This window comes from Manacus vitellinus, unplaced genomic scaffold (genome assembly GCF_001715985.3).
Source record: "Manacus vitellinus isolate BGI_N305 unplaced genomic scaffold, ASM171598v3 scaffold_41_pilon, whole genome shotgun sequence".
Taxonomy (NCBI): Eukaryota; Metazoa; Chordata; class Aves; order Passeriformes; family Pipridae; genus Manacus; species Manacus vitellinus.
Window position 1 is genome coordinate 324,248 of NW_021940545.1, and position 24,040 is coordinate 348,287.

Below are 24,040 nucleotides of genomic sequence, written 5' to 3' on the forward strand. Positions count from 1 at the left end.
TCTGTAAGGCATTCTACATTTTTATTCTTCTCCTGGTCCAACACATCTTCAAGGTCATGTCAGAACAGTCACAAATTCATCTCTGGTATGTGCAAAATTCAAACAAATTTACAAAGATAAAATTGGAAAGGTAAAAACAAAACTAAAGGTGGGGGTCACCGGTTAAAGTATTTCTTCAGAATCCAAGAGACAACAGTTTGGTCGTATTTGAAAACATATTCCAAACTTTTAAAATAAACTGCAGTTTGCTTCCACTGGGTTTATTTGTTGAGGAAAAGAGGATCTTTCTGGTGAACATTCCTTTCTGCTACATTCCCATTTGCTGGCAGACTTGTTCACACAACAGTCTCCTCCTCCCATCCCTCTCCCCACCATGGTCACTCACTTTGTTACAGCAAAAACCATCTTGACTCTCATCCTGCCTTGGACAGAAACCTGATGTGGATGTGGGAGCTGTTCAGGAGTCTGAGGTCAGAGAGAGGGGAGAGGGATTTAAAGGTCTATAAACAGGACACCGAACATGTCAGGGATCTACGTCCAGGTAATGTTACAAACTCTGATGTCCAAGCCACCGTAAGTCACTTGATAACAGCAGAGATAGCCAGACTCCAGGAAAAGGAGGCATCTTCTCCATGGCTTTGAGAAGCCACTGAATCACCCCTCCCAAGTGAGTTTCCCTGCTTAAGGAAGACCAGAGGCAACTGATTTGTCTACAACCCAAATGCACAGAAACAGTATTGGCCAAAAGCCCTTTGGATGGGAACAAAGATCAGGAAGACATTTCTTCATGCCACAGAATCTGGCTTTACACATCTGGACTGAATTGCAGGTACAGCATCTTTTTCTGTGGAATTTCTACCCAGACATCCCAGTGCTGAGCCCAGACAAGCATGGGACAGAGAGCCCAGTCCAATCCTATCCATGACTGCAGTTGGATGGATGGAGGAGGACAATGGGCTCGGGGAGGTTCTCAGAAAGCAATCCATGTTCAGACCAGTGTTCACAGCTGATCCTGGGTCTGCTTTGGAGATGGAGCTGTTGTCACAACCACAGTGGAAACTGCTTTAGTAGAGCCAGAGACTGTTCCCTGCTGGAGATGGGAGGCTGGAACTGTTTGAATTCGCACCTGTTTGAAATAGAAAGCAAAAACTCAACTCGTGTCAAGAACAGCATAGTGACACAATGGCGGCACGTGCATCATGCTCTGGTAAATGATCTGTTTCTGCTGCCAACAAAAACTCCGTTATATGAATAAGACCAAGCACTAAAACACCTCAGGGACAGAGTCTGTCACAAGATCATTCCATCCACTGTCCACAAGGGATGGTGGCAAGAGATTTCCAGATTAGAGGGGAAGACTTAAAAACTAGTTTGAATAAAAATCTACAGGTCAACTGCTTTTACAAGTCTTCAGAAGGACTTGGATCCACTGGATCTACAGACTTGTTACTAGCATCTCTCAATGCAGATTAATTCTTTTAATTACTGAATTACTGAACACTACTTTTCCAGACAGAAGGATGGATTTGCACAGCAGTGATGTGTTTTCTTCAAGAAACAGTGACCCACAGAAGCCAAAGCACAAAGCACTATGAAAAGTGTTGAGTGTAGAGAAAAATCCTGACAGGATTTTTGGTTTTACAATACTATCAATGCTTAAAAAACATTTAAAACCTTTATTTGGATGGAGGAAACGAATAGGTAATGATGGACTTCATGTGCCAAGCTGTGTGCCTGTTCTTTTGCTGGAACCCCATGTATCAAGTGTAAAGCCCTCATGGAGATGTTAAGTCATAACAAAGCAAACAAAATGATCATTCTAGGTGCCCTTACCTGTGTGGCCTGGCCTTGTTGCTGCAGCTGCTGTAGTTGCTGTGCAGTCAGAAAACTCACAGGCTTGTTCCCAGCAATCAGTTTAGTTCCTGCTGGCATCGTAGTCAGGATGATATTTCTACCTAACCCACTGATGCTAAGGAAAAATAATTGTTGAAAGGTTAGTAAACAGCACAGCAGGCTCACAAACCGTTCTGCAGTTGCTAGGAGATCACAGTTCTTGCTTCATTTACTAATGATTTTAAGTAGTGGGGGTTTTCCCCCCCACAAAAGTGGCAAATACAGAAGTGACAAATTTATGCCAATATTTATCATTGATAGAGAAATAATTTATCACACGAATTACACCTCTGACTCTGGACTGAACACATCACTGGGTTAATCTGATCCGACCTGAACCCTTCTCAATGCAGAAAACAGTTAAGTGCTCACTGTTCTGCCTTGAAATATTAACTAAGGGAGACACTATCAGAATTCATGGAAGAATAAACAAGAAGACTTCGACATCTGAATGCCAGAGGAATTTTCACCGAGGCAGTTAACACTTCCCATGCCTCCTGAATGGAGAGATGGTTTCAGATTATATACGTTTTCCAGTGTGTCCCTGGGTTAATTATTGCTCAAACCCACAGAACTAACCTAACAGCTGGTTTCAAAGCAAAGAATGTTTTTCTTTGGTGTACTTGCTAGAACCTACATCTCAGGGCACCTAAATAAAGACTATAATCTCATTGCAGACACCATACTCAGTTTCTTGCAGCTAATGGACCTATTACAGACAGCAATTCTATTCCACCCTCTGCTTGCTCGCTCCCCAGGAACCTACTGAACACAGACCTTCCCCAGCCTACCTCTGAAGCAGAACTATGGGATGCAAAGCACTCACTTGGCTCCGAGGTTGCCCTTGATGATGGGGGCAGTCACCACGCTCTTGCCTTTCACTGGCTGGCTGATCACCGACAGAGGCACCGTTATCCGGGCTGGCAGTTTACCCTGGGGAAGTTGAAGACACATGAGGAGCCACAGGGAGTTCGGCAGAGAAACTGCCTGACAACACACAATTACCACTCAGCTGCTTTGTGGGAGCCCTGGGAGTGCAAACCAACAACAGCTTTGCTGATGAAATCTGTGCTCCATTTCAGGCTTATTAAAATTCACCTCTATTTCATTCACTTCACAGCTGCCCGAGCCCTGAAAACCCACATCATCTTTGCACTACAGTATCCACGATTTTTATCCTTAGTAAACTATCATAGTGTCATTTAGCTTATGTAACTACCATGATACAGTTTATGGTGCCTTCAGCTTTGGGCATTAGAGGAGGACATTGGTAAAAAAGTCAATACAAGCACTTCTAGTTCTGAGTATTCTACGACACCATTCCAAGGGAAATTATTCCCAAGGTGTGAGGCAAGACACTGAGCTGCATGAGGCAGAACTTTAGATACACAAAGTTTATTTCATTCACTTGCAAGAGGGGATAAGAGAAGCTGCATCTGACTTTTCTGGGGCATTTAGCTACAACTCCAAGACCATGAAATGAGTTGCAGACCCACATCCAGAACACAAGTTGTGGCTGCCCCATCCCTGGGAATGTTTAAGGACAGGGTGGACAGGGCTTGGAGTAACCTGGTCTAGTGGAAGGTGTCCCTGCCCATGGCAGGAACGAGACAAGATTTAAGGTCCCTGCCAACCCAAACCATTCTATGACTCTACCATACTTAATTTGAACCTTTGTGGATGTAAAGAGAAGTTTTTGGCCATACACCATCAGTACATTTTGGTGCTCCCCTTTGCCTCCCACCCCCAGTGAAAGCCCAGCATTACTCACTGCCTGGGACGTGGACACCACAGTGGTGCTGACAGGGACCTGCCGCACGGCCGTGGCTCCTGTGCCGAGGGTGATGGGGGTCCCTGCAGCTCCCGAGGCCACTGCCACTGCCTTGGACACCGTGGCACTCACAGTGGGCAGGGACACAGCCGAGGTGTGGGCTGTGCCAGCAACGCTTACTGCTGAGGATGAGGGCTTGGCGTGAGTAGCTACAGTGATGGTCTGCCCAGCCTTGGGGGGCATCACCCCCAGCCCCTGCACGATCCTTATCGTGGCAGCCGGCTTGGCCTCCGTGGATGCCACCGTGGTTATGGCTTTGCCCTTCTGCTCTGCCACAGCCATGCCCAGGGCAGGCATCAGGCGGAAAGCAGAGCTTGCTGGCTCTGCAGTCTTTAGGTCAGGAGTCACTTTAACCACCGTGCTCCCAGCTGGGCTGGAGGAGGCAGGAGTGGCCGTGCTGGTCTTGGCTGGAGAGTCAGCAGTCTGCACAGGGTTGGATGTCACATGCAAAGTGGCAGAGATGCCTTTCCCACCAGCACTGCTCCCCGCTGCTGCTGTGAAGAGGTCCTGGGTGAGTTTGACAGTAGTGACCTGGGACTTGGCCAGGGTGGCCATCATGTCCGGGGTGATGCGCAGCACTGTCTGCCCCTTGGCATCCGTGGTGATGGAGGACGGGGGCAGGCGCAGCACGTCCTTCCCCTGGATGCGGAAGTTGGTCGCTGTGAGCGGGATGCCACCGCCAGCCTGGGCCTTCATGCCAAGTTGTCCTGTAATAGCCACCTGGGAGAGAGCAGAGAAACGGCTCTGTCAAACCAGGACACAGCCCAAGGCACACTCAAAGCAGAACTTCCCAACAGGATGATGTTTGCTCACATCAGAATCAGGGTGGAGTGACACTGGCACGCAGTACACTACTGAAAACAGTTCTGGTTGTGTATCAGATGTCATTCCCAAACTCACATAAAATAGGAAATACCGTGGTGCTGGTTTCTTTTCCAAGCAAGACGAATGAGAGATCACTAAAGAACCTCCACAAACACATCTTTCACCTGTACATGGAAACAGGGCTCAAACACAACCAACCAGCAATGCCTAAATCTGCACAGTCCATAACTCACGCACCACTCCAGCTCACACCCGTGCTCACACCTGCATAACACATCTGTCCCAACAAACAGGCAACAACGGGGTTGTGGAGCCCAATTCCTTGTCTCTCCCTCCCTCTCACCTGCTTGATGATGTTCTGGCCAGCCACATTCTGGATGACAGTGGTGGAGGAGGTGCTGGCAGCAGAACTGCCCGGGGAGCTGGTCACTGGCTTTACAGCAGGACTGGGGGCTGCAGGCAGCCCTGTCACAGTGAGACCTGCCTGTCCTGCCACAGAGCCTCCTGCTCTCTGCACCTGCACAGGGCTGCTCTGAGCTTTTACTGGCAGAGTCATCACAGCCTACAGAAGACAAGGAGGAAGCCTATGAGCAGAATAACACACTGTGAACAGTCTAGTAATTCTTTTTTGTATTGTGCCTCAGCTTGCAAATTCAGGGAGACCTTACTACTTTCTACAACTATGTGAAAGCAGGTTGTAGTGAGGTGGGGGCTGTGCTCTTCTCCCAAGTAACAAGTGACAGGACAAGAGGAATTGGCCTCAAGTTGCACTGGGGAGGTTTAGGTTGGATATTAGGAAAAATTTTTTCACAGAAAGGATTGTAAAGCATTGGGAATGGGCTGCCCAGGGCAGTGGTGGAGTCACCACCACTGGAAGTGTTGAAAAAAACATGTGGATGTGGCACTTGAAGATATGTTTTAGTGGTGAACATGGAGGTGGTGCTGCGTTGATGGTTGGACTTGGTGATCTCTGAGGTCTTTTCCAATCTTAACGATTCTGTGATTTTAAGTTCTATGGACTTTCTGTGTAGTGCACAATTTAGTGATGTCAGATAAACAGGCAGAGGGGTGAAAAACAGAGCACTGAACAATATTATTTATGTAAAACTGTTTCTGTGCTCTTGCTCTGCAGTTACTGCATGCTCCAAGTGTGCACAGAATCCCTGTACCCACATCAGAACATCAGAAGAAGTCAGATTAGATGTCAGAGCTCCTCCACCGCTTCTGACTCACCTGAGGGAGCACTTTGGTTTGCGTGGCTGTAGCTGGAATGCGGATTTGAGGCACTGACGTGGGCGGCTGCTGCTGGGTAACCACTGGGGCCTGCTGGGACACCGCTGGAAGGCTGGACTGGGCAGTGACCACCCGCACCTGTGGCAGCCCTGAGGAGCCTCCGTGACTCACCACGCGTGGGGCGGGCGGTGCCGGCCCCGGCTGTGCCTGAGAGCTCTGAGCTGTGGAGAGCAATGTGCCCAGCTGTGGCATGGTGGGGGACGATACCAAAAGGACACTGTGGACAAGAGAGAGGCACAAGGTCAGCAAAGAAATGTAGGAAATTCACAGAATCATTTAGGTTGGAAAAGACCTCTGAGATCATCGAGTCCAACCTTTGCCTGATCCTCACCTTGTCACCCAGCCCAGAGCACTGAGTGCCACGTCCAGTCATTCCTTGGACACCTCCAGGGACGGGGACTCCACCACCTCCCTGGGCAGCCCCCTTCAGTGCCTGACTACCCTTTCAGTGAAGAAATTCCTCCTGATGTCCAACTTGAACCTCCCCTGGCACAGCTTGAGGCCGTTCTCTCTCATCCTGTCCCTTGTTCCCTGGGAGCAGAGCCCGACCCGCCCCCCCCCGGCTCCTCCCTCCTGTCAGGGGGTTGCAGAGAGCGAGAAGGTCCCCCTGAGCCTCCTTTTCTCCAGGCTGAGCCCCCCCAGCTCCCTCATAACTGAATTACACAATTTTGAAATTTACTGAAAAACAACCACCAACATTCCCAAGTGATGTAGGAGACAGAAGCAGTACCTCTGGCTGGGTTTTGCTGGCTCTGCCCCAGCACTGGATACACTCTTGCTGACTGCAGACACTGGAGGGGGTGAAATGGGTGTTGGTGGCAATGCTGGTGCAGTTGGTGTCACAGGCGTCACGGGAGTTGGTGGCATGCTGGAGTCACTGAGGCTCAGCTGGCTGGGCTCTGCTGTGCTGCTGGGGAGGGCTTTCACAGCACCCTCCTTGCTGCTCGACTTCTGCAAAGGAACCACGGCCAGTGTCTCAAAAACTAGTACTGCTGCACCCTGGAGTGGGCTCAGCACTTTAACATGAGTTCTGTATGGCTGTGAATGAGGAAATCAGACATGGCTGACTGCCTTCCCCACCTGCAGTCATGGATCACTTGGGGTGTTTGGCTGCTGCTGTTCTCAGGGAAAAGTGCACCTCAGCTGTGACAAACATTCAGATTTCCACCTTGGTTAATGTGCCAGCAGAAAGGACTTTAGAGAGATTTGGTATCAGTAACAACAAAAAGATATCCAGACCCTGGCAGCTCCAGCACAGCAAAGGAGAGTGTGTGTTCCATACACTCTGCTGCAGATTAACCTCAAAACTAGATCTGAAAGACCACCCCTACGATAGGGAGCAAAATGAATTCCATTGCCCTTTCTGCTGAGTTAACAAGGATAGCAGTGGAAGCTGAGTGGAGGAGAAGTTCCCTCTTTCCCTCTTGATTTTGTGCACTGGTGCCAGACATTCATATGCATCATGAATTGCTAACTCAAATATGGCAATTTTCATCACCCACTATGGATGCAGAATTTATGGATTAATTTGAGCCCAATCTCCTTCCCAATCCCCAAAGCAGCTGTGCAAACCTGAGCAAAGAAATCTACCATTTTAGCTGGAGGTTTTGGCTTTTGAAGAGCTTTCTTGGCCTTTGCTGCAGCAGCTTGAGCATGATGGATCCGTTCTGCAAGGACAAATTAATGGTTAGAGCTCCTGAACACAAGCAAACTGATTTAAAGAGGAGGCTAATTCAGTCCTGTAAACTCATCTTCAGACAAGGAATTACACAGCCTTGTAATAATGCAAAGAAAAATACCAAGTAAAATTAGTCAAAAAGGCTAACAACAAGACATAAGAAATTGTGAATGATCATACACCTGGAGTTCTTGTACATGGGATACTGTTTTTCAAACAGACACTTCAAAGCGACACACTGCTCTACAAGACTGGTTATAAACATTTTCAATTCTTATGGAATCCCCAAGGCTTACCAAACTCTTCCTCACTCCTGTCCCGGTGCAGGTAGATCCACAACTTGCGCCCAATGTCGTATTTCACACAGGGATCTTTCTCATAATGCAATCGATCCAAAGCACCACTGACAACAGTGTTAACCTGGAAGTTCAGAATTCACACATTACAAGATGTCTCTGGTTGGCCTGGCCAAAATTCATGAATAAAAAAGTCATCCTATTTGGCAGAAAACCTGAGTAAGCTGTGAGCAGTGTTAGGACCAGCTGAGAGCAGATGTTGCAGCACAGGATGCTGTTTGTCATCTTGGATTAAATGGAGCTTCCACCAAAGCTAAAAGCTTGGAAAATGGACTGAATCTAAAATGTGAGCAGCTCTGTGACAGAGTGTTAATTCTGTGGCTTTTCTAGCTGTTTTTTCATCATCCAGAGTTTGGTGCAGATTTGCAGCAGCTCAGAGTGGTACACAGTTCTCTTCTGCTAATCAGAGCAGCATAAAATTACTGGGCCAATAAAATTATTGGGCCTTAGACCCTGAATGCTGCCTGGGTCTGTGCAGTGTATTTTTAGGAGAATCCGAGGCCAGACATGGCATCCAACTTACCTGAGCACTGGTGACATCTGGAGCTAGGAACTGGGAATCTTTGAGCAGCTCACAGATTTCAGCACGAGTTCCTTCTCCATTAGGAAGGCGAGCAGCAGCATCACGAACTGGAACACAAAGCCAGAGCTTAAACTTCCAGCTGTAAATAGGCAGCTGTATTCAGGTCCTCCAGCAGGTGCATTTTTGGGATTGCTCTATTCCCCCTACTTGCTCACTAAAATCTAGTTCCTAAAATCCCTCAGAAATATGAGAGGTTATAAAGGACTATTTTAAAATACATCAACTGTGCCAGCTTTGTGCTAGGAGTGATAAACTTGAGTAACAGCACTCAACACCAATTTAGATTCCTTAAGTCATTGTTCAGAGGCTCGGGGGAATATTTTTCTTATTTAAAGTAAATTTTTGGCCATCAACTTACCAAGGGACAGGATGGTGACATATGCTGGTCTGTCTGAGCGCAGGAGAGAATGTTCTCGAGCTTTGTTTAAGGAGGTTTCCTTGTCAAACACCCCCTTCACAGGACCAACAACTGACTCAAAGCCATGCATGCGGAAGGTGAAGGCTTTGTGGGGTTGGCTGTAACGGTAACGCTCCTGGGTGGGGGACAAGAGCACTCAGTTTAGCAGGTAACATACACAACAGCCTTATATACTTGTTACCATTCTCTAGAGAAAGCTTTTTTAAATTTAAGGCTCAAATACTGCTGTATAAACTTGTTTTGGATCAAGAAAAGCACAAACTACTTCAAACAAAATACTAAGCACCCCCTAACCAAGGTGTGCAGGTGCAATACAGTAGGTTTATTGTCAAGCAGCTGCTCAGATTAGAGGTGCCAGAGATACAAGAGATACGCCTTTTGCCCCTCTTCCCCCTTCTCCTCTACTCCAGTAAAATTTAAAGAACCCCCATCACGTGTTTATCCTGTAATTCCCACTTGCATCTACTGCAAACAAGATAACTCAATGTATGGGTGTACTTATTGACACTTATTTTCTGCCCAAAAAAAGAGAAACAAGTCATCCTCCTATGTTGGGGGATGGAAAAAAAAGAGACAGAAATATTGGCACTACCAACTAACACCACCAATTTCAATTAATTTTGCCCAATACCCACTGGAAATACTGGTTTTGAAGCAGCTACATTGTCAGCAAGTTTTATGTAAGGCCAAGATACCGACTTCAAGGTAGAAGAAAAATACTAATTCTTCATATTAACAAGTTTGTGTAGAGTATAATACTGCCATCCCACACAAATTCTCCTGTTCTAGTGGACAACTGTTTCAACATGTGCCTTTAAAATTAAGAAGATTCACTTCTTACCTGCTCCTGAAACACCCGTTTCTCCTCTCCAGTGCTAGGCCGGACGACATAGTCAGTCCTTCTGAAACAAAGGGCACCATCAGCTCTGAGCACAACAAGCCCACAACAGTCCTAAAGACATCCCAAAGGATTAGTCACCTCATCCTTCTGCAAATTCCTCTGAACAAATTCTGGAAGCATTTATGGTAACATAAAGTAAGCCCTGCAGAGATCTTAAAATATGCACCTGAAGGCAAGCAAGGACTGTAAATAATCCCATTATCAGGACCTAAGGTAGATCACAGCTTTGTTTGATAATCTATACAAAGCTGGAGAAAATCAGTTGACTTTATGAAATCCAGTTACTGCATTTATAAAATCAAACTATCAAGTTTCCTCCTGATCCATGATGTAAAATTGTTTTATTTTAAGATCCAGAGGTGCAAGGATCAAACCTCCCAGCTTCAGCAGCACTGCAAAAGCTTTCAAGGAGTGTTATACACTTACACTCTGGGCAGTGGCATGGCATCAGAGCTGTCTTCATTTTCCTACAGAGAAAGAGAGAAATGTCAGTGTTGGAGAGAACTCAGTCAGGTTTTGTGCTGCTAGGAGGTGATTTTTGTCTGACTCACTTTGAAGAAAGTCTGGTCTTTGGTCTCCAACCAGAGGTGAAAGAGTGCTGCCAGTTCCTTCTCATGATCTTGGTATGTACCTAGTAAGAAATCAGGAAAAATTAGAAATAGAAGTCTTATTTGTTACAAAGCCAATTGCTTGTACCTCCCAATCATCTCCTGCTCCTTCCCGCCTCAATGCACGACCAGTCACAAGGCATCTTCCCCACTTCACAAATGCTCCAGTTGCAACACTTGAACACATCCAGGCTTAGGAAAGTACTAAACCCCAGTGATTCTCCTGTGTTAGTACAAAGGATGAAGCTTCAACTCCTGGCACAGCAGGCAAGATGCTGTTTGAGACACAGACACCTGGTTCCCACTCTCCAAAGTAATCCCAGTCACTGAGTCCATGAGCAGAAACACGTGCCTATAAAACCTCCACCTAAATTAGGGGAGGAACCAGAGGAATAGATTCCTGACTCCAAATCTCTGCCAGTTTAGGCCTCCAGATATGATCACTAGAATCACTATAGTTAAGAAAGAAAAGCTCTGCCTAGTAGCTAAAGGAATGAACATAAACATAAGACATCTGTAATTCAGTTACAGATCGTCAGTTTGCTCTTTGGTGCCCACTTTTAAGAATTGGAATAGTATCAGTTTGCTCCACAGAGAAGCTTAATTAATTTGTAATTGTAATAGTGAATAATTACTCTGAATAGTCAGAAAGTACGCTCTACAGGAGGGAAAATATGAAGGTGTTCAGACCAATTTGAAAGGTGACAAACATGTTTAAGTCAGCGACATGAAGAAACACAGCCCAGTGCCTTTGCTGATTTATGATCTGTCTGCTGCTGATACTGATGTCTTATGAAAACCTCGAAACCGAAACATATTTTAGCTCAGCTAAAAGAAAAGAAAAGGCCTAACCATGGAATTAACAGCTCTGCTTGTGCTTCTCTGCAGGCTTCAGCACTCTGAAAAGTAAAGTCGTGGAGAAAATAACAAACCTTTGCTATAGCAGAAACCATAGCAGAGCACCAGGTACTCACCAACCAATTTCCACTGCTGAGTTTTTTCCTTGAATTCAACAAAAGGAGCATCTACAATGAAAAACGTGCATATCAGAAACATTAGCCAATGGTCCAAGCCCAACATCCTGCTGTGGTAATGCAAACGGTCGAGTTGGGCTCAGAATGACAGAGCATTTGAAGTGATTATGTAAGTGCATCTTTAAATTTATCCTTGCCCAAAGGGAAGGTGAGCATTTCAGAGTATGAGGGCAAGCACAAGGAAAGAACAGAACAGGATAATAAGCCTTCCATCAACAGGCTGTTACTGTGAGTGACCATTCCTGGGCTCATGGGAAGCAAACTTGGGATTTACAGCATTCACCAGCATTATGGAAAACATGCTGCAAGGCCACTGCTATCTACTCTGTCCCTGCCTTTAAAACTTCCCACTAAGCAAATCAAAACCATAGAATAATTTAGTTTGAAAGGAAGGCCTGAAACTTAGCTGGTCCAAGCTGGGCCAACTCCATGTTGCAGTGGATTGCTCAGGGCATTATCTAGTTTTTTATCATCTCCAAAAACAAACACAATGACTTCACACCGTGGAGGAAGAAACTAATCCCTTCCAGCTTCAAACACCCTGCCTGAAGCCATGATCTGAACAGGAGAAACTGTCTATCTAGAGGAATTTCACACACATTTTCACATGCTTGGGAATCAAGCTGGGGCTTATCTACTATCCACATGTAAAACAAGCCAACCACAATCAGGACATGTAAGTTATAAAACTTATCACAGAAACAGTCAGAAATACAATGATTAATTGTGGTGATGAATCAAAAGTTTATTTGAGCTATAATATAAACCAGCACTGATTGGAACAGAAGAACAAGCATCATTAGTACTTTTAACAGCTATTCTTACCTCTGCTGTCACCTGCCAAGTACTGCAAGGCAGGTAAAACCAGTTCAGACCAGTTAGGGGCAAATGAGAACCAGTTATTTAGTGCACTGGCATGAGAAGATTGCCAGTCGAGAACTTTATCTTCAAGCTGAACAGGAAAAGGAAATATTTCATTAATGACCTCACACTTTAAACTGTGACTGTTTCCACAGAAAACAAACCAGCTAAACACATTCAGGAGACAGAAAGATGATGACCCAACCTTTTCAAGTAACTGTAACGTGGTATTTTAAACAAACACTTCCCCATCTCTGCCCTTAATATACAGAGTATATCTAAGCATGATCTATGGAATGGGTATGGAACGACTTACGGATTCAACTGATTAAATTCATGAAACGTGTTAAAAACAGAATGTGGTAGCACTCCCATATGGTTTAATTTCTTTAATATGTAATCTACATCTTAATATAATTTACAGCAAGACAACTCTGGAGAAAAATCACTATTACATAGCTATAAACCCCTCTATCCTTCAATGTTCCTTCCTGCAAAGATTCTTAGATAAGTGGGGGGTTCCTTACCACCGAGAGAGTAGCAGGTCCTTCCAGAAACAGTATCTCCAAAAGAAGGAAAAAGAAGCTGGATGATATTTCATTTATTTCAAGGCATGGTTTCATGTCTTCAAGAGGTCTTCCAATGAAAGAGAACACAAGCAGAGTAAATTCTCTGAGTAAACATTCACCTTCATATACAAAGATGAACACCACACATTTCACACATCCCAAGCTGCACAAAAACACAGCCTGCAACAGTCCCACAAAAATCTGAGCTGTAACATCTGCTGCTCCCTCCACCCGTGCAAGGTGTTCAGGGCCCTCTGCAGCACTTACTCCTCTTTGACAGATGACAGAGGGACGGGGGAAAGATCCTGAGGCATTGGTGGGATTCCATCTGCATTGCCAAAAGAGTCAGCCAAGTCTTCCACCTCAGATTTAATAACCTTCACCTTCTTTTTCTTCTTATCCTCCTTTTCCTTCACCTTTTTCTTGAGAGTCGCGAGGTCGTACAAGGCTTAAGAAAAGGTAAAAAGAACAATTAGAAAGCTTCTTACAATATTTCAATGAGAGTCATTAACTATCTATTTAAGTCCAGAAACGTATGTTGCGTGCACTCATTCATACATAACTCATTCCACCTTCCCAGTCATTGCCATGAATCTTTATTTTCCCCTACAAAAGAAAACCTCTATTTTTTAAACCAATGTATATAAAATTAAAAAGGCAAAGGATCCACTGACCTGCTAAGGAGCCTTTCCTGCCAGCATTCACTCGAGTCATGATGTCCTCCAGAGTCAGGTCTGTCGTGACCAGATCAGGGTGATCCTACACAGGACAATGGGGCAGAAATTAAACTGGGAAAGGACACGGTGTTAAGATAGTAACAAGGGTGCAGAAGTACCTAAGTATGGAAATGCCCCAAACTTAACCAGGATCAGCTTATAAAGTTATTTACTGCAACAAAAGCTGGAAAGTCTTCTAACTCTGAAATCAAAATTTTTTTCTCTCCAAAACATGTAATTAAAATTACAAAATTCTAACCGGATAAGCATAAGCAGGACCTGCATCTATACATTGACAATAAAACTCAGGTTATGGTAAAGAGCTGGAGGATGGCTGCATACATAAAATAGCAATCATATTGAACTTTATGACTAACAGATAAAAGACTAAAAGATAACATGCAGTCCCAGACTTTGACATCTTACAGGCTGACGTTTTCGTTTTTCATGGTGCTTCTTCAACATCATCTTCAAATCACTTTCCCCAAGTTCTATCCTGTCTGCAGTGAAAGAGATTTCAGATATTATTTGCACAGTACTCCCCTACTGTTACTTTGCAGACTTCTTAGAATGACATTTTCTATCCATTCTCACGTCCAGCAATCTCCAAATTTCAAAAACTAATTTCTCCTTATTTGCATTTCATTCACTCCTTTGTTTCAGTGCTTCCTTGGGTCATCAGATTTCATTGCTGATGCAGCCATGGAAGTGAAAAGAAGCCAGAACCAGCCTGAAGGGTTTGCAGACTGGGATTCCTAAATGTTTTGAACTGGACTATGCTAATGCTTCAACCATTAAAGCCAGAATACAAGAGAGCAATTGGTAGTATTACACAAACTGTGACCCTTGTGTTAAAATACTACTGCTATAAAACTGAGAGAAGAACCAACTTGTGTTGACTGCAGAAATGAAGCATTACAAGTTTTCATCAAACAATACATTTTCAAGATGATTTCTTGCAAAGTCTCAAAGTAATTCTCCCCACTAAAATCTATATTGGCCCCTAGTTTGGTTCTCACCTGCTGTTTTCATGTCCAAGGTTGACAATGTAGGGATCACTCTCAGGGGAACTGGTGGACTTGAACAACGTGCTGGAGAACTTGGAGGCCAAGAGATTAGTTCTAAAAGAGAAAAATAAATTTACTTCTGGAAGGCTTAGAACCAGTCTATGTAATTCTATTACCTCATGTTCATTAGATCATAGCCAGTAAAACTACAGTCCGGATTTCATCGCTCTATCAGAGACACTGTCCCCACATCAAAAGTGTGTCTTTCTCCATTCACACCTCGAGACTTTAGTTCAGCCCAGGGCATTACCTTCTTCATCAGAAGACAAGGCAGTGTCTCCACACTCCTCTTTCACTTCCCTCAGGATTTTCAGGTAGCGCTGATGTGTCCGTCTGTCTCGTTCTTCCGAGTCATACGTTGGTGGGAAGTGCCTTCTCCTCAGGGTCATGTCAGGGCCTCCTTTCCTGGCTAATTCCAGCAAGTGCTGGAAGAAGAGATTCATGTGACATTAGCTGTGTCAGCTACGGTTCTTAAAGCCAGGACAGGTAAGCTCAGCTCAGGTATTTCCAGCAAGGTTCCCATGTGGAGCTAGTGCGACAGCACCTCAGTCCTGTATAAGGGAACCCTTAGGAAGGATCAGTATCTGCCACATACAGGATTTTAAACCCAGGATTTTAAACCATCAAAAAAGCAAGGCAAAGTTTCTGCCCCTTCATCTGCACACACAATAGTACCTGTCATTTGAGAAGAACTTAACCATTGGTGTGAGATGTAGTTTCCTTGCCAAAAATGTAACACAGACATGGAATATTGCCTCATTTAAAGAAAACGTTTTACCCCTTATGGCTACAGAGGAAATAATGTATTCTGTATTGTTGCCCAGAAAAGCTGTAGCTGCCTATTCCTGGCAGTTTTCAAGGCCAGGAGCAACAAGGTCTAGTGAAAGGTGGATTCTCTGATACTATTTCCCATAACACTACAGGGCATTTTATAAGACAGACTTTCACCTTCATCCATACATCCCATATGCTTCAATGTCGTAAATGCAATAAAAGATAAGTGAGCGAGTATTTACAACAAACTGATTTCAGTTGGCAGCAATTAGCTCACAGAAGTATCCATAGAGGAAGACTTCCTCAGGGATTTACAGGCATTAGGATTAGAGTTTTGTATCTACATATTTTGTAACTATGCATTTAGCAAATGTACTTGTTTCGGAGTGACAGAAATGGTTGAAAACAAAGGCAAAGTGACTTGTTAAGAAGACAGTAAGTCATAAAGGGGCAAAGGCAGGAAGTGGGGGCAAGGTGGGCATGCAAAAAAAGACACTACACACAACTGAGAGCTATGAGTTACAAAACCCGAAATCTGCAAACACAACAACAGGTCTGGTGTTCTCTCTGTGCCACTGGAAAAACCAGAAACATTACTCATTAAATTCATTAAAGGAGAGACCTCAAAGAGCTGTGAAGGCACCATGGCATGTTTTATAAAGACAAACTGTCAGTGGCAGAGTAGACTCACATTGCGGGAGGTGAGGATCTGCTTGAGCAGCCTGTAGAAATACTGCTGCTGCGCCCGCAGGTAACGCTTGTACTGCGACTTGTAGCACAGCTGCCGGTACTTCACCACCTCGGGGTTGAAATGTCCATCTGCGACAGAGACAGTACACACTTGAGGTGTCACTGCTGGCTCTGAACTTCCCCCAAACTCACCCAGAAGCTCACTGACCCCGGAAGAGTTTCTGGGCGATGTGCAGCGGGTTCCCAAACCGAAAGTTCTCCCCCCCAAACAGTGCCAAGATGAGTTTGTTCTGATGCTCCCGGTTGTTCTCAGGGAAGTGAGGCAGGAATTTTTTTAGGTGCTCTTGCTGCGCGTCTGTCAGGACCTCCTGCCACGTGGACAAGCTGACAACGTCAAAGAAGATCTCAGGCTAAAGGAAGCAAGAAACAACAGTGAAGCAAATGCATCCAGGTCCTTGACAATCATCTAGTCCTTGAGGCTTTCTGTGCTGAATTAGCACCAGACATGAGACAGTCTCATCAAATGCAGTAACAAGACAGCATGAAGAGGAAAGGCGAGGAAATTGATACTCCTAATAACCAGAAAAGTCATTCAAAGCTTGTAACAGCTTTCTTAAAAGCAACTTCAAAATAAGAATATAACAGAATTGATTCAAAAGATGTTTTCCTGAGATTAATCAAAGCCCTTTTTGACACCTTTCCCAGGCAGTCAGAAACATCTCCCCTCTTTTCAGTTTGCTCTGTAACAGCCAGAGAGGGAGTTAAACATGTTTTTAATCCAGATTATGAAAAGTTAAATTGTCTCAGCACTACTCACGTCCTCCAGCAGGTCCTCAGGCAGACTGACCCTGGTGGTGCCCAGCATACAGTCCTCCATGATCCTACTGCCATTGCCCTCCAGCTCCAGGGGGTCCGTGAGCATGTGGTCCAGGGAGTCCATCCTTCACCCCCTCCTGCTCCTGCACAAGGAGAATAAAGCCCTGAACAACCAAAAATGCCAAACCCAGACAGACCCACTCCCAGGTGACGAATGGCTGAGAAGCCACCTTTGATGGGTGGTTGTTGAATTGCAAGCTGTGACATTTGGCTGCAACATATATACATATATAACAAGATATTTTTAATACATATACTTGCATTAAAATGTAATCTTCAATTACAACGCATATATTATATATATATATATATATATAATTTTATATAAAAATTTCCTCTTCAATTACAACACAGGTCACGCCAACAGAGCCGTCACAGGGTTGTTTTTTTCCCTGAAAAAGCCCTCAGGCTTTTCCAGACAGGGAATACCAGGTAGACTGGGAAGCGCAGGTGACCCATTCGCTTCCCACCTGCAGGAACTGCTTTCAGTAGTGCAAAACACCATGAAAATCTGCATTTAAACCCTGAGAGCGGTTTTAAGGCGCAGAACCGAGGTCAAGTGTGAGGTGGAGTTTGTCTCAGGCTGAACGTGCAGCTGTGACAGGGCCAAGCGGCACGGTTTGCAACAGCCGGGCAGCTCAGGGCTGGGAGGAAACGCATGAAACACGCGGAATAAGAACACGACAATATAAAAAAGGCTTAAACCCTGGTGGGAGGTGGGAAAAGAGAGAAAATCGGTCTATTTCATACCCTCACGCGGCCCGGCCGAAGGCGGAAGGCGGCGGGCGCTGCCCGCGCCTGCGCGACCGCCCGTGCCAGCGCGCGCCGGGCCGCCCCTCAGGCCGCCGTGGCGGCAGCGGCCGCGCGCTCGGTGCTGGTGGTCGCAGGGCCCGTCGCGACAGGCGGGACCTGCGTCTCTGCAAACGGAAGATTTCCTCGAACCCTGAGTGCTTAATTAGGCTGTACGCGCCCCGGGAAGGCCGAGGCGCTCGTACCCGCTGTTCCGTCCCCTCATGGGGACCCTCCACCGAGTTCACCAGATCGGAGAGTTCCACTGATTCTACAGTGATTGCTGTGATTTGTGATTCCCCTGGGAAGTTTAGGTTGGAATTCATCTCCAACGCTCAGAGGATCTTCTGAAAGAAAATGATTCTCTAAGTCTCTCAGGAAAAAAAAAAGTATTTGTGGAATTCTGAAGCTGCATATCAGTTGTAGGTTTCTATGGCTTGATTGCAGTCCTATTAAGTGGATTAGTCATTGATACGCTGTGCTAATATTAATTGTATTTTAAATTTTAATGCAGCAAACAGAGAGACCCGTCCGTGGTCTCCACACTTTACCCACTGACAGCGCCCTTGAAGGACTCAGTTAACAGTTTAGAGAATATTAATAACATTGTGATGGGTTGAGGTTTGAGGACTGCCAGCGATAGTGTCTGACTGCAAAAACATGTTCAAAGCAATACAGAGACAAGCTCTAATCCCCAGAGAAAGGGAGCTCAAGATAATCAATCATTCATGCAGTTTTTACCCAAGGGGCACTCATGGGGGAGAGACACATTCACCCCAGAATGAATGATCCCAGAAGTTACAATGGAGTCTTCCACAACTTCTCCCCAGTCTTAACTTTTCTTTACATTTAGGTGGAGGTCATACATTTTACTCAGTGAGGGGTGGTCATACTTTGAGGGCAGATACCTCAGGATAGTACCTGCGATAACCTTGGGATGGGGACGTGTCAGTCCAAGGATAGGGATTTCACCACAGTTGCTGATTCAAGAGGACATCTTCCTGTAGTCCTTAGTTTTCAGCTGCTGTGGGGTTGATCAGCTGGAAAATACTACCACGTTCCATCCTCTAAAAGGGTTTCAGAGGCAGAGCCATGGGGTCTCCACCTCCCTTTAGCCCCCCTTGGACTGTGTTGTGGGACATCAGGAAGCAAATGTATTTTTCCCTATAACTTCCATATCTTTATCTACCACCCCACTTCACTCACCCCCCACTGAACACATCTCCCCCCCTCCCCCTTCCCCCCCCCAAAAGATCAATCATCACAAGTGTTTAAAAAAAAAAAAGAGAAAAAGATTTATTAATTTCGGGGGGGGGGTGTTGTTTTTTACACCTGCCAGGTTGCACGAGACTCTGAACACAACAACAGTCACCAAATGTACAATAAACATACACACTTAAATAAGAGATGGGGCCCGAGCAGTCTGAGAGGTGCACGGTCAGGGTGCGTGGGTTGGGGTTGTTTTCTTTTTCCTCCAGGAAAATACAGGATCTGACCCAAAAAACACCTCCAGGGGACAGCAGTAGACCCTGAGGAGCCTGAATCCCCAAGCAAAACATAGACCTTGCAGGCAACCAAGAGGACTCTGGAGTTACGTTCCTGTGGGACATGACTGGAGAGATCTTTGGGTTGCTCTGGTTTAAAAATATAATAATAATAATAATAATAGTAATAATAATAATAATAATAATAATAATACAACCTATACATTCTGCACTGCAGAAATGGGAAAAAAAATCCATGCAATCATTGTCTTTTTTTTTCTTGCTTGCTTTTTGCCAACTGTGCAATCACTGTAGTTCCTTACTTCGGAAGGAAAATTCATGGTACTTCCATTTCCAGGGATGCTTCTTCCATAACAGGGCATTAGTTTAACTTGGGACACTTGGAATCACTTCAGTTATGGACTGACTGTGCTGCTGAGGGACAGAGTAAAAACTTTGATGAGGAAGATTTGAGTTCAAAAACTTAAAAAGATTTGAGTTTTAAAATGGTTTTCTGTTGTAGTTTTCCATTTTAAATAACTGGTACATCTGTCCTTGTTCATAAACCGTTCCAACAAAGGTGAATAGAGAAAAATAGTTTTAAACCCCACATGTGCAACATTGTTAATGGGAACAAGTCTGGTGTTCATCTATTGTCAAACATTTAAGACTATAAAATTGCTGCTGTAGGGCAGTATTGCCCTGGATATTTCCAAGTCTGCTATTTTCCTGCTAATACTATTTTTGGCTCTTTATTAAATAAGCAGCAGCATGAAGAAAGCCAAGACAAGATCTCCCTCTTCTTCTCCCACACCAACATCATCGCAATGCCTGACATTGTAATTCCAAAGTCCTCAGCAATACAAATTCAAATTAATTAGTAGGCATTGTGGTCACTTGGCCACACTACCACAGTCGATGGGCTCCCAAATCCATGAAATTTAAAGTCACTCATCACTGCACTAAATGGCAGCTCTGGTCCTCCTTAAATTTACCCAGCTAACTGATGCCCCAAGATGGTGGTACAGCAAGAGAAGTGAAATCCCAGGAATAAATTAATCCCCATTTTGGCAAGTCTCTTTAAAGCTACCTCAGAACAGTTCTGAGCTGGCCAGGATTTGCCATCTGATTTCTCTCATCTCTCTTTCCACGCCATATTAACAGATCTGTTAATTACCAAAGCAATACCCGCTACAAGGCTTTGCCCACAAGGAACCAGACCTCCTCTTGTCCAGCCTGAGTGTGAAGTTCTCCTGTGTCTAAGAGCTTTAACTCCATAAAACCTGATACCACAATCTGTAGTGCTTACTCATGGGTAATCCTCACATAAATCCATGGGAATACTCATGAACATGAGTCCTGCATTCACACTCAGTGCAGCACAAGAGAAAACAAATCAAAAAAAACCTCTCTAAGTTCTTCTGTCGTAAGGGCCTCTAAGACACAACATCCTTCTTTGTTATTGTTTTATAAATAAATGTATTCTGTTATGCACAGACATTCTGGGATGAGTTTTCCAGCAGAGAATGGAGGTTCAGACATACGTGGTGTATCCCATCAGGAGTCAATGGAGTTCTAGACATATTCTTGCAACTACCAGAAGCATCAACCAACCAACCAACAAGACCTGTGAAGGAGAATTATGTAAGGAAAAAAATATTATACTGCCTTAAAAGATAAACCTTCTCTTTCCCTTTCTCCTGGTCCCTAAATGCAACATGAATTCTGTACACAGACCAGGTCCACCAAAGCAGGCAACCCTCACAGATGGCTTTCTGTGTCCCATAAACAGTGGTCCACAAGCATGTTTCTGGTGTGTTTCCTGAGTCCAGGGCTGGTCTTTTTATGGAACTGTCCAAAGGAATTACAGTGCATTGTTAAAAAGGTTATTTGGAAAAAAATCAGAGTAACCAACTCTCCATCCAGTCTTGAAGGGGAGAAACATGTTCACTTTGAGGTGGCCACAGAGATAAGGACCCAGTCCCTTCAGAGCAGTGCTCCTGTACCCTCATTTTCTCCTGGCACAACTATCTTAGGTCAAAAGTGCAGGTTAAGCTGAGCCTTTTATTTTTTTGTTTACAGGCAAAAAAGCAACCTTCCCTCTGAACAGTGCAGGGGAAAGAGTCAACAGTGGCTCCGTAGTACCCTCGGGTGCTACTATGATTTCAATCACTTTGTCCAACAACAAGACTCCCCTTTTCCTTCTTTGTGGAACTGCTGGGTAACACAGGGCAGGGCAAACAGCATGTAAACAGTTCTGGAGGGCTGGAAAAAGGATAATTTAATGGACTGCTTCGGCACATCTTCACTGTTTGATCCATCCCCACACAGGGACACAAGGAGCCACCACTTGGCTGCTGCTGCTCCTTTCTCCAGGCAGTCTGCTCATGTTGAGCTGGGACATTCCCTTTCACCTTGGCTGCTGAAACAAAGCCACAGGAAGCAGTTTTGCCATACTCTGGCAATTTACATGATGTCCTCCTGTTTAAAGGCTCCCGTTAAAAATATACATACAACAATCTGCCAGGATGCCTTCAGCTAGGCAAGCTTTTCCCATACAATTGAAATAAAAAGTTGTTCGCTGGAGACACTTCCAAAAACGAAAAGTAAGGGTCAGCAGACATGCCAAAAATAAAATCCAGGGCAAGGAGAGGTTTCACTTCTCTTGTCCTTTTTGTTAAAAGCTGCATAAAAGCATCCCAGAAGGATTTTGAGCATACTTCATGGTCACTGGGGACTTAAACCCTCTTAAAGCATTAACAAGAGCTCCAAGATTTTAGTTGAAGGTAAGTGAACAGAGATCAAAACATACGGAGCCCCAGGGTACCCCCACATCTGGGCTGTCAGGGAGGTGACAAGACAAGTAGATGACACCGTGGGGCTGCTTCACTCGTGTTCTGCTGAGAAAGTCCTGGGTTTGGTGATGTGCACCTCGCTGCCCCCACTGCCGTTGGTGGTGGTGGTGATGATGTACTGGGTGGTTTGCTGTTGGCTGCTCGGCTGGGACTCCAGGGGCTCCGGGGGCTGGGAAACACCCACCTGTACCTCGCTGGGCAGCGAGGACGTTTGTTTGTCCAGGTCGGGCTGACCCTCCGAGATCACATAGTGAGTCTGCGGGGGAACAGAAATGATTACTGATCATTGTATCTTCTGTGACTTCTCTGTTCTAATAGTCTGCTGGAAGGTATTTTGGGATGAACAAGGAACTTGGAAATGAAACTCTTTCATTTATAACTGTATTTGAGAGCAACATAACGCTTGTCCTTTGATTTGAAGGACATTGGACTTGGCATTTGGATAATTTATGAATTGTCAAACTCATTACACAAACCCCATCACTTCAGATTAAAGTAACAATTTTGAATACAAGTATTCTGCAAGGTTTTTTCTATATTCCATGTATTCTAGCAGAAGTTGCACTCCCAGTGTCCAATACCAACACAGCGCAGTGGCCTGTCTGCCTCCTTGTGCTGGATTGCTTACAAGATAAGACAGCAGGAACTCCTCTTATTTTGTAACCTTACAGATAACAACAAGCTATCAAAATGTTCCCAGGAGCTGCTCTGAAATTTGGTTTAATACATATAGCTTAATCATAAATATTTTTAAGACTAAGCAGTACCACTAAATAATACTTTGTCCTGCAAATGTGATTAAAAGAACACTATAAGCTGGAAGGAGTCATACGCACAAGGGTCAGACAGTGTGGGCTCTGTAAATGGCTACACACAGATTGTACTGTGCAATCTGGACCTCTTTAGGTACCACATTATGCTTTTACTCTGTGCCCCAGTCATCAATTTGGCATTGCTTTAACCTTCAAGCCGAAGACTTTACATCTGATGTATTATTCTGGATGAAAAAATGGCCACGATTGTTTTCTTTACCTGAGTAACTGCTTTCACTTGCCCCGTGTTGACAGTGGTAACCGGGGTACCCACAGCGGTCTCTGTGATTACGTACTGCCCTTGGGGGATGGTCATCATCTGAATCTCTGATGCTAAAACATAGAAATTGGAGAATCAAGACTTTGAATCAAACTCAAAGACAACTTTGGAAGATCATGTCTTATGTCAGCAAGATTTAAAGTCTGAAACAGTGGGTGTTGAACAGAAATTCAGGTGCTGTAAAGCCCTGTCAAACTCCACAGGCCTCAACAGAATTATGCCAGAATTAACACCAACTGCAGAATGGGCAACTCCTGCAGAGACAACACACCCTGTTCTGACCAAAATCATCACAGAATTACCATCCAGAGCTGCATGGACATGAGAAATCATCTCCTGTCACCCTCCTGTTCTGTACAGTTCTTTCAAGCACTCATCCAAATCTGAACTAGCTGCTGTCCAGCATATGGATTCTTGCTGAGTGCAAGTTCTTTGGAATAAAGGAGCCCAGTATGCCTGCCCAAACCACATATGGAATCAGGATGGACCTACGGCAGAAGAGCTACAACAACCATCTGCATTTGTCTGAAACTTTATCTTCCTGATCTCTATGAATATTAACCCCAAAGCTTAATGAGCTCTGAAAACACAATCCTGTTTGGTAGCTGGAGACCTGGGGCACATATTAGTCACACACACTGGCCAGGCAAGTAGTGAGAGTACTGTGGCACTCACAGTAGCTCCGAAAGGAGTTCCAAGTGCTGGGGAGATACGTGTGCTGGACTGAGGAGCCCTGCTGCTGCTGCAGGCCTTGGTTTGGTGTCGGTGTCACAGTCTGCATCTGTGAAGGGCTGAGTTCCTGCTGGGGTTGTTGTGTAGAGGGACTCAAAGGCTGACCTCCAACCTA

At 44.9% G+C, this 24,040-nt stretch overlaps 2 protein-coding genes across 6 annotated transcripts in view; both read right to left on the reverse strand.

The window, feature by feature from the left end:
- On the reverse strand, nucleotides 1–22,330 carry NFRKB (nuclear factor related to kappaB binding protein). 4 transcript variants are annotated; one of them, XM_029962034.1, is made up of 26 exons: nucleotides 22,286–22,330; nucleotides 16,915–17,056; nucleotides 16,306–16,507; nucleotides 16,099–16,226; nucleotides 14,884–15,058; nucleotides 14,586–14,687; nucleotides 13,993–14,066; nucleotides 13,525–13,609; nucleotides 13,118–13,298; nucleotides 12,809–12,917; nucleotides 12,246–12,372; nucleotides 11,361–11,411; nucleotides 10,330–10,409; nucleotides 10,205–10,245; nucleotides 9,719–9,779; nucleotides 8,818–8,992; nucleotides 8,400–8,506; nucleotides 7,817–7,940; nucleotides 7,415–7,509; nucleotides 6,573–6,793; nucleotides 5,783–6,059; nucleotides 4,893–5,111; nucleotides 3,665–4,444; nucleotides 2,720–2,826; nucleotides 1,834–1,969; nucleotides 1–1,126 (listed from the first exon to the last, which is right to left on the reverse strand). In XM_029962034.1, exons 2-26 carry the CDS (start codon nucleotides 17,035–17,037, stop codon nucleotides 1,001–1,003), a joined length of 3,906 nt encoding a protein of 1,301 aa, XP_029817894.1. In that variant the 5' UTR covers nucleotides 17,038–17,056; nucleotides 22,286–22,330; the 3' UTR covers nucleotides 1–1,000. The 4 variants fall into 4 exon arrangements, with proteins under 4 accessions (XP_029817894.1, XP_029817895.1, XP_017934136.1 ...); XM_029962035.1 differs by lacking the exon at nucleotides 22,286–22,330 and adding an exon at nucleotides 17,724–17,774 and having other exon boundaries at nucleotides 9,719–9,776; XM_018078647.1 differs by lacking the exon at nucleotides 22,286–22,330 and adding an exon at nucleotides 17,724–17,774 and having other exon boundaries at nucleotides 7,433–7,509.
- PRDM10 (PR/SET domain 10) overlaps nucleotides 19,033–24,040 on the reverse strand; it is a 40,431-nt gene continuing 35,423 nt past the window's right edge. For both annotated transcript variants that reach the window (XM_029962036.1, XM_029962037.1), the window contains 3 exons: nucleotides 23,869–24,037; nucleotides 23,134–23,246; nucleotides 19,033–22,357 (listed from right to left, as the gene is read on the reverse strand). In XM_029962036.1, coding sequence (XP_029817896.1) covers nucleotides 22,133–22,357; nucleotides 23,134–23,246; nucleotides 23,869–24,037 — 507 coding nt within the window. In that variant the 3' untranslated portion in view covers nucleotides 19,033–22,132. The remainder of the gene's footprint in view (nucleotides 22,358–23,133; nucleotides 23,247–23,868; nucleotides 24,038–24,040) is intronic.

Excerpts from the sequence above, each read along its gene's own strand:
- NFRKB (XM_029962034.1), bottom strand. The coding sequence starts at position 17,037 with ATGGACTCCCTGGACCACATGCTCACGGACCCCCTGGAGCTGGAGGGC. Across the intron at positions 12,373-12,808 it reads GACCTGCTACTCTCTCGGTG|CTTGAAGATAAAGTTCTCGA; the intron begins GTAAGGAACCCC and ends TTTCCTGTTCAG. Across the intron at positions 6,060-6,572 it reads CCAGCAAAACCCAGCCAGAG|TGTCCTTTTGGTATCGTCCC; the intron begins GTACTGCTTCTG and ends TCTTGTCCACAG.